The sequence below is a fragment of the Pocillopora damicornis genome, chromosome 11 (genome assembly GCF_964200805.1).
Source record: "Pocillopora damicornis chromosome 11, jaPocDami1.2, whole genome shotgun sequence".
NCBI classification, from domain to species: domain Eukaryota; kingdom Metazoa; phylum Cnidaria; class Anthozoa; order Scleractinia; family Pocilloporidae; genus Pocillopora; species Pocillopora damicornis.
Genome location: NC_142680.1, coordinates 17,833,229 through 17,842,623, shown reverse-complemented (window position 1 = coordinate 17,842,623; position 9,395 = coordinate 17,833,229). Strand labels below are relative to the sequence as shown.

General features: G+C 37.6%; 1 protein-coding gene and 1 pseudogene across 1 annotated transcript; one reads left to right on the top strand and one right to left on the bottom strand.

Moving 5' to 3' along the window:
- Window positions 1-6,256: 6,256 nt before the first annotated feature.
- On the bottom strand, window positions 6,257-8,951 carry LOC149037916 (melanocyte-stimulating hormone receptor-like). The gene has a single exon (XM_089188544.1). It carries the CDS (start codon window positions 7,570-7,572, stop codon window positions 6,625-6,627), a length of 948 nt encoding a protein of 315 aa, XP_089044670.1. The 5' UTR covers window positions 7,573-8,951; the 3' UTR covers window positions 6,257-6,624.
- Window positions 8,952-9,099: 148 nt separating this feature from the next.
- The window catches only part of LOC149037915 (uncharacterized), a 7,918-nt pseudogene continuing 7,622 nt past the window's right edge, over window positions 9,100-9,395 (top strand).

Below are 9,395 nucleotides of genomic sequence, written 5' to 3'. Positions count from 1 at the left end.
GGTTAACAGACCAACCAACAGATTGGTTGTTGCCAGAAAAAGATACAATAGTTTAGAAGCTGGATTAAGGGAAGTTTCCTTGTTAAGGACGACAAGGATGAGGGAATTCCTAAGAAATGCTGTGATGGAGAGGAAAATGTTAACTGCTGAGAAATAAATCCATTGTTTTTGTAACCCAACAACCGAGAAGGGTCAAGAATTTTTAAGACTTCATAAACAATAGCACCCTTATTATTTGGTCTCCCAGCTGACCTCTGTCAGCGACAGCCTAAACTGATTTTGAGGATATTTGTCAATCCGCAAAATTATTTTCCCGCAGAAAAATCGCATTCAATAAAACATTGCAAAAGTCTGTTACTTCAGCCCAATTAGAAACTACAAAAGGGATTCAATTGCAAGTATCCAAGCACATTCTTTGTTTCGGGACTTACTCAAAACATCAATCTACGAATCGCCCACCAGCTGTTAACTTCCTCTTTGTAAAACTATAAAGATGATGGAAGAAGGAAATAATAAAAATTCAATTTATCTATTTCCTTCCTTCCTCCTTTCTGTTCTCTTAGCAGAACATCCGCCCTCAGGCTTATGTTCCACTGATGAAACTGTCAGTTATGTAGAGACGAACTTCAATTTTTTTTCCAACCAAGCACAAATTGTCTCCATCCGCAAAATTAAAACTCTCGCAAATGTTCATGTCACACGAAAAATTAGTCTTGAAAGAAATTGAAAACAGTCATAATTTAGAGCGCATTTAACTGACAACTAAAAATTCATGTATGGCCAAAGATGTCAAGAAATTTTTAAAAAATTTTTAACATTTCGTTTCGTTATTTGAAAAAATCCCCCAGTTATTTCCTCTTCTTGTCGCATCTGATCAGAATTTATAAAAGGAACTCTGACAAGTGCAAAATATTACTAATGTCACTAAACTAACACACCATTAGGAATCCATTTCAATATTTATTCATTATTCCATCCTCCTTAATTTCTCTCAGTCTCATTCGAGCGGCAGCTGGTTGTGATCTTAAATTCTTTTCTGACATTGTCTTCGTTTTTTCTAATTTAAAGTTACTCGATCGTGAAAAGCTGTGCAGCCAAAATTGATCGATATATGGTTAAATTACGAATTGCCAAAATGGATCTGATTCATTAAAATTAAAATGCTGGATAGTGGACATGCCTATTAAAATGTCAAAACGTTGGAATATTCAAGAAATAGTTCATTTTTTTTTTTAAATATGCATCTTTTTGTTTTTGAGTCATTCAGAAAAAAATATTTTGGGCTTGTGATTGGCAAATAAAGACCGTTCATTGCAGTCACAATTATTAACACGAGAAAATATCCTATAAACTCCGGTTTTTTTTCCCCGCATTGTAGTGTGTACCAACCATTCGTTTCGAATTTTCCTTTTAGAATGTTCAACACGTGTCAATTCTATCTTCTTTTTTTCCTACCCTTCAAGAGTCGATTTCCTATTAAAACTAACGCTTTAAGCTTTTGTGTCCAAGAGTATAAATTCCGAGTCTGATGGCACAATGTACATCGAAAATAGGATCCGCAAACTCTTCTGTTTTGTCTTTGCTTCTGTTACACAGACGGAAAACGTAGTCAACATACCTCTTCCAAAGTAGCAGTTTAGTTGTACTCAGGGCAATACTACAATTTTTCTATTTTCGCTATGAAAATATTGGCAAAAGCTACTTTGCCGTTGAAAAAGTATTTAGTTCCCAGATAATAATAGTAACAACGACGCGCAAAGCACATTGGTTGAGCGTGGCCTGAAAATGCTCCATCAGAGCTTGATTACCCCGATTTCCTTAGCACGGGGTGACTTGGAACCCACCAAGTAATCATAATGAAGATACAAATTATTCATATATCTTCCGATGGCTAACTTTTCCGTTCCTCTTGCACTTATGACTCTAGTTTTATTTAAACTAAAAGCTCACACGCATCATGACACATGCGTATCTCCAAGGGAAAAGATCTAACTCCATGGACATAAAAGTACTTCTCTGATTTTCTGCTTCACTGCTTGTCTCACTTCACTAATCTTCCAGCGGTAAAGGAACGGGTTTAAGGTGGACTTTAAATGCACTAAAAGAGTCGTTATTCCAGAAGTGATGAGTACATGTTATGAACAAGTCCTCCAGATGATCACAAGTGTTGGCAATGTTAAACTTAGTGCATAACATAAATGCTAACTGCACCCACAGTGCACTGCTGTAGTTGTTTTGCTCGGCAGTTGATGAAAATGATATTGTACTTGAGCCTGATTACGAGTGAGTAGATCAGCTGACAGAAGATCTTCGGAACATAGCCGCATGGTGTTGCAAGAACAGTCTACTCATTAACCCGGACAACACAAAACTTCTGGTTATGGGGACTCCGCAGATGCTGACGAAGATACCAGGTGATCTAAGCATTACACTACTCAGCAAGGTGATTACATCATCTAAATCTGCTAAAAACCTGGGAGTTACAATAGACTGTAATCTCACGTGCGACGAACATGTAACTCAAGTAACTTCGAAATGTATTGGTAGCCTTTGTCGAATTAATCGCGTAAAATATCTGTTTGATAGGCGTACGTTGATCATTATAATTGATTCTCTAGTACTCAGTAAATTATTGTATTGTTCATCAGTATAAGCTAATACCACCAAGAAAAACAATGAGCTATTACAAACAGTGCAAAACTTGCAGTGTAGCGTTTCGTGACATGGGTCAGCATGATGTCGAATAGTACAGCGTACACACAAATGGTGTAGCGTTGCGTGAAATGGTTCAGCGTAATGTGGAATGGTTCCGTGAAATGGCTCGGCGAAATGTCGCATGGTACAGCGTACACACGTCTTTGCAGAACATCAGACGCTCTAGCTGAACATTAAATTGCTTAGCATCACATAAAATATCTCGATGTTGTGGCGAATTGTCGAGCTTATTTATGGCGTGACGTGCACGAAACCACCAAAAATACAAACCGCAAATAGAACAGCGATCTGCTGGGAGGCATGACGTCATTGAAATTGAAGTTTGAAAGTGTAGTTTCTACCGCAGTTTGCACGCGTTGGTGAGCCTGAATATGTTTATAGTATCAAGTAGAGTTATGACGTGAATTAAATGTCGATTGTCGAGCTCTATTTTTTTTTTTTTTTGGACTCACGCTTATCTTTCAATGAGAGTTCAACTTCAAAGACTCTTTGAACATTGCAGGAGTAGGTGAGAAGTTGGATTTTTGTGTACCTTGGACACCATGGTAAGACGATAAAAGCAACTCCAAAAAAAAGGTCGCTTTGGCAAACACCATATGTTTGATTAACGCTTTCATGAACGACAACGAATAAATGCAATATCGGCAGGGAAAAGAAAAAAGGAGAAACTTACCGAATTGGCTCTGCTTTACGGCAAGGCGAAGTGAAGACTCTTCAATACAGCAGCTACACCATGTGATGGTTTCGCGACAGTCTTCGCATTCGATGACGTCGTGCCCCCCAGCAGATCGCTGTTCCATTTGCGGTTTGTACTTTTGGTGGTTTCGGCGAGATAGCCTTCATGTGACGCCACAAGCGAGCTCTACGATTCGAAAAATTTCAAGCAATGCTAACCAATTGAATGTTCAGCCAGAGCGTCTGATGTTCTGCAAAGACGTGTGTACGCTGTACCATTCGACATTACGCCGACCCATTTCACGCAACGCTACACTGTTTTATGTACGCTGCACCATTCTACATTACGCTGAGCCATTTCACGCAACGCTACACCATTTGTGTGTACACTGTACCATTCGACACTACGCTGAGCCATTTCACGCAATGCTACAACATTTGTGTGTACGCTATACCATTTGAGATTACGCTGAGCCATTTCACGCAACGGTACACTGTTTTTATGTAAGCTATACCATTCGACATTACGCTGAGCTATTTCACGTAACGCTACACCGTTTGTCTAGTGTCTTATCTCGTGTCGTCTAGTCTTTATTTCTTCACAAGATAAAAAATACATATCTCATGTCACAATATTTAAGTAAAAAGTATATATATCTAAGTTATTTACAATTAAAATACGCTCACATAGCTAAATTGTATTTAAAAATTACACGATCAATGTAAGAGTTCTTGAATCTATCTGTATTAACTTTCGGATATTGACTTGTTTGTGCGTAAGCTGGGCTACTCGGCATTACGCTGAGCCATTTCACGCAACGCTACACCGTTTGTGTAATGTACTGTAAATGAGTACTAAGCAATTCGTAATTAAGCTAGTCCATTTTACAATTTCGTGTTCCAACTCGACATGGGCAACTAGACTGTTTACCATTTGGCTAAACTATTCATGTTTAGGGTGTTCTGTTTCATGAAGGAAAACTAAACCGTCTATAATTTGGCAATGCCATTCCTTTATTAGCTATTCTATCCTGGAGCTGATCCTTAAACCAGCTTTGTATTTGCTGATCTATTTGACATCCTTATAAAAAAGGTTGTGACGGCCACCCATAGAACCCTTATTCGTTAGTCTCCCCGTTGTACTCTGTCAGCGACGACTGACCCCCTCCCCCCCTCCTTAGTTCCGTGTTGGAAACCACGTGATACTCTAACATCTTCCTAAGATTGTAATAGATTCTAGTCGTTCTTAGAATACATTTTAGAATTACACGCATCTGGAATCAGAGAGACATTTGTTTCCGCAAAGCATAAATTATTCGGTGGACTTAGCAATTTCAAAAAATATCTCATTGATATCTCGTTGTTGAAAAACATTTACAAGCTATTTTCTCTTCCTTTCGCATCTGACAAGGACCTGGAGGAACTGCAACAGATGATAAATATGAATAAATATTTTCATCTTTATTCACTTTCCTAACCTCTATAATATCTGTCATTCGCTATTTACTTTTTTTCTTTCAAGGCTGAAACAAAAAGAGTCCATTTCGTTCAGTTGTTATAAATCGTGTGCTTATAATCAAGAGAATTTTCCTTCATAATAGTGCGTAGTTATTACATGGTTCACTAGATCAATTTCAAAAACATGAAATAGGCAGAGGACAGCATTAGCATTGGACATGAAAACAAGCAGCGAGTTTCCAGAGGCTCTGTCATACAGTATATTTGGTTAAAGTGAAACAGATAGCACCTCTCGGCATCTGGGTGATATGAATTCTGCTTTCAATTTTTCTTCCTGTCACAGTGTTCTGGGTATACAGAACAGGAGCAAAGTGTTACTTAACTAAACCATCACAACCTTAGAAAACCATTTCAATGTTTATTCATTATTCCATCCTCCTTAATTTTTCTCAGTCTCATTCGAACGGCAGCTGGTTGTGATTTTATCTTCTTCTCTTACATTGTCTTCGTTTTTGAAATTTAAAGTTACTCGATCGTGAACGCTGAGAAGCCAAAGTTGATCGATATATGGTTACAGGCATGCCAATTAAAATGTCAAAATATTGGAATTTTTTAAGAAATTCGTATTTTTTTTTTTTGAAATATGTAATTTTTTCGTTTTTGAGTCACTCAGAAAAAATTGTTTTGGGCTTTCAAGTGATCAGTAAATAAGGACCATTTATTGCAGTCATAATTATTTAAAATGAAAGTCTAATTTGAAATTAAAATGAGAATTATTTGTCTAGAGGCCTCGCTTTTATTTGCAATCATGTAATAACGCGAGAAAATATCCTATAATTAAATTCCGTATTTCTTTTTCTCCTGCAATATAATTTTGTATGTACCGACCATTCGTTTCGAATTTTCCTTTGAATATATCTAATATGTGTCAATTTTTCCTCAATTTTTCTGGACAAACGATCTATCCTCAAAAGAAAGCCATCTATTCTTAGAAACTGCGATGGTCAATTTCCTGCGTTTTTAAGACTATATAAATAAACAATAGAACCCTTATGCGTTAGTCTCCCCGTTGTACTCTGTTAGCGACGGCTGACCCTCCTCAGTTCCGTATTGGAAACCATATGAAACCCCAAAATCTTTCTCAGATTCTACTTGATTCTCTTAGTTCTTAGAATAAATTTTAGAATTTCACGCATCTGGAATCGGTGAGAAATTTGTTCCCGCAAAGCATAGATGATCTCCAATTGGATGACAAAAACTTCCACCACAATCTTTGCATATTACACGGATATATTTCTCAGATAAAAGACAAACCATTAAAAATATCCAATTAATGAAACCAACACACCGTTCATCCAATTTTCATCTTTATTAACTTTCCTAACTTCTACAATATCTCTCATTCACTATTTACCTTTTCTCTTTCAAGGCTGAAACATATTCCCATAAAAAACAGTTCATTTCGTTCAATTCTCATAAGTCGTGCGCATATAATCAGGAGTAGTTTAGTCTACAGTAGTGCGTTATTGTTCTATGGCTCATTAGATCAATTTTAAAAACATGGAATGAGCAGAAAACGGCCTTAGGATTTGGCAAGAAAACACGCAGCGAGTTCGACAATGGTACTGTGTTTTTATGTGATATTTATTAGCATAATTAGGCAAACACTAAAGCATCTAAAACACAGTAGATGCTGAAAAATCGTGTTTGTTTCATTCGATATTCTTTTCTTTTCCTTTCAAATTACGGCTGATTAACGACCCTTAGAAAATATATCTAAGTCCATGGAAAGCAAAGTGCTTGTCGGATTGTCTGCTTTACTGCTTGTCTCACTTCTTTGACTTTCCAGCAGTAGAGAAACGGGTTCAAAGTGGAGTTAAAATATGTTAAAATATTTGCTATTGCATTTATACCTACTACATGTGAAGAATAAGTTTTTCTAGAAGCGAGCACAAGCAACACTAAAACTGTTGGTACGTAACAAACAGCTAAAGCTAACTGCACCCACAGTGCACTGCTCACTGCCTTCCTGTATCTTGCCATGTTTAGAGCAGTTGTTTGGCTCGACTGTTGTTGACCAAGATCTTGTACTTGAGCCTGATGATGTCTAAGAGTGCGAAATATCTTTGTGTACGAAGCAACTGAAATCACCGAGCATGAAAGTATAACTATAATACAATACCAAATGCTTATTCGAGTATGCGAAACGGAAGATGATGCAGCGGCGACGGATAAAATCCAAAAAGTAGTGGTAATGATATATATGCACTTTAAAGTAACTATTTGTCTGTATCTTATTCCCAACAACAGAGCGAGAAGTCTGTCCACGCTTATGGCCGTCAAAGTCAACAAAGACACCCCACATAATGCAATGGCTGATATGTAGGCTGCGCCCCTTGCGTATCGACAAAGACTCCAGTGTTCGTGAACCAAGGAGATCCAATAAGTAGCAATGAGAGGCTGGCTAACAAGACCAACCAACAGATCAGTTGTTGCCAGACAACGATACAAGATTTTGGACGGAGGATGAAGGGAAGATTCCTTGTTAAGGGCAACAAGGATTAGAAAATTCCCAAGAAATGCCGTGATGGAGAGGAAAATGTTAACTGCCGAGAAATAAATCGATTGTGGTTGTAACCCAACTACCGAGGAAGGGGAACATGGCAATGCGTTATACGCTTCCGTCTGTGTTCCACCCTCTGTTGAGTTTGTCGTCGCAATCATTGTGCAGCTCTTAAAACGGTTTTCTTCCTTTCGCTACGGTTTTTCGGAACTGTTGGCAACACGGGATAATACTTCTTCACAGCAACCACCTGGCCAAGAAACAGTTAAATCTTATAATTATTTTTATCATCAACACTAAAATCTTCCTCAATGCATCTTACTCGTTTTACATCGGTTGAAGGAACTGTCCTTTTAGACTATTACATATTTATAGTTGTAAACCTTTCTTGGAATTTGGAGAGTATACCTTGCATAAATCAACCCCATAAAAGGTGTCCCTCTGGCTGATAAATTTCATTCAAGAACGCATTTTAAATAAGAGCTAATAAAACTTTCAAGGATGAAGACATCTGTTAGTTTGTTATTTTCTGATAAACCTCTTTGTAGATAAGAAAATAGGAATTGGCCAGGAACGGTATACCTAACTTGATTTTAAGGATACTTGTCGATCCGCAAAATGACGTTCCCGCTGAAAAATCGCGTTTAATAAAATATTGCAAATGTCTGTTATCTTCGGCCAAATGAGAAACGACAAAAGTGAATATATTGCAAGTATCTTTGTTTGTTTTCGGACTTACTCAAACCATCCATCGACTAATCGCCTACCAGCTGTGTACCTCCTCTTTGTAAAACTATAGAGAAGATGTAAGAAGGAAATAATAAAAATTTAAATTATTCATTTCCTTCCTTCCTTACTTTGGTCCATTCAGTTGAACATCTGCCCTCAGGCTGATGTTTCACTGATGAAACTGTCAGTAATTTAGAGACGGACTGACTTGTTTGCTTAAAAAGCACACATTGTCTCCATCAAGCAAAAATAAAACTCCCGCAAAATATTCATGGTACACGAAAAACAGTCTTGAAATTAATTCCGAGCACATTTAACTGACAACTGAAAATTAATCCATGACCGTAGATGTCAAGAAATTTTATAATTAACTGAGTTTCGTTTCGTTATTGGAAATCATCCCCTAATCATTTTCTCTTCTTGTCGCATCTGATTAGAATTTACAAAAGGAACTACGACAGTTGCAAAATGTTATTTAACTAAACCATCACACCCTTAGAAAGCCATTGCAATATTTATTCATTGTTCCATCCTCCTTAATTTCTCTCAGTCTTATTCGAACGACAGCTGGTTGTGATCTTAAATTCTTTTCTTACATTGTCTTCGTTTTTCAAATTTAAAGTTTCTCTAGCGAACGCGAAAAACTTGCAAGTTCCAAGTTTCGCAAATTTGTCGGAAGATCCTAGTTGTGGCTCTGTTATAAAAGAGTCTGCTTATGCTTTTAGCTGTGCGTATATCGAGTTATGGATGCACCTGGGAAGTTTGGAGAGCACTCAAAAAGCTAGAGTTGATCTCGGTTGCGCCTCGAGCTGCTCATCACGGTGGTTCGTTGCTATGCGATTTCCTCCCATAGCGTCCCTGTCGTCACGTGATCCAACAGGCCTTTGTTGTTTTCGCGTTCGATGGCTCAGTAGCGGTGGAGATATTGAAATTCGCTGCTCGGCAATACAATAAACAATATGAATACATTGGCATCTTACACAGTTGCCCAACATTCCAGTTATGGCTTTCTAATAATAAAGCTTGCATGCGCTTCCGTTTGGTAACGAAAAGCGAGTTTTACTCAGTCCCTTTCTGAGACAAATTCCTGGTTTAAACGCTAGCTAAAAAGGTCAAAATCGTTACTTTCAGGGGTAGGTATATTCTTCCTATACTAAAGTATGTTTTTGATTTCGGGACCCCCCCTTAGGAAATCCATCCTGGGTAATTTTCTATTCTCGTTGTATCCTACCTATCACAAATAAAAAAGCTTTAT

Coding starts and splice junctions, on each gene's coding strand:
- LOC149037916 (XM_089188544.1), bottom strand. CDS start 7,572: ATGATTGCGACGACAAACTCAACAGAGGGTGGAACACAGACGGAAGCG.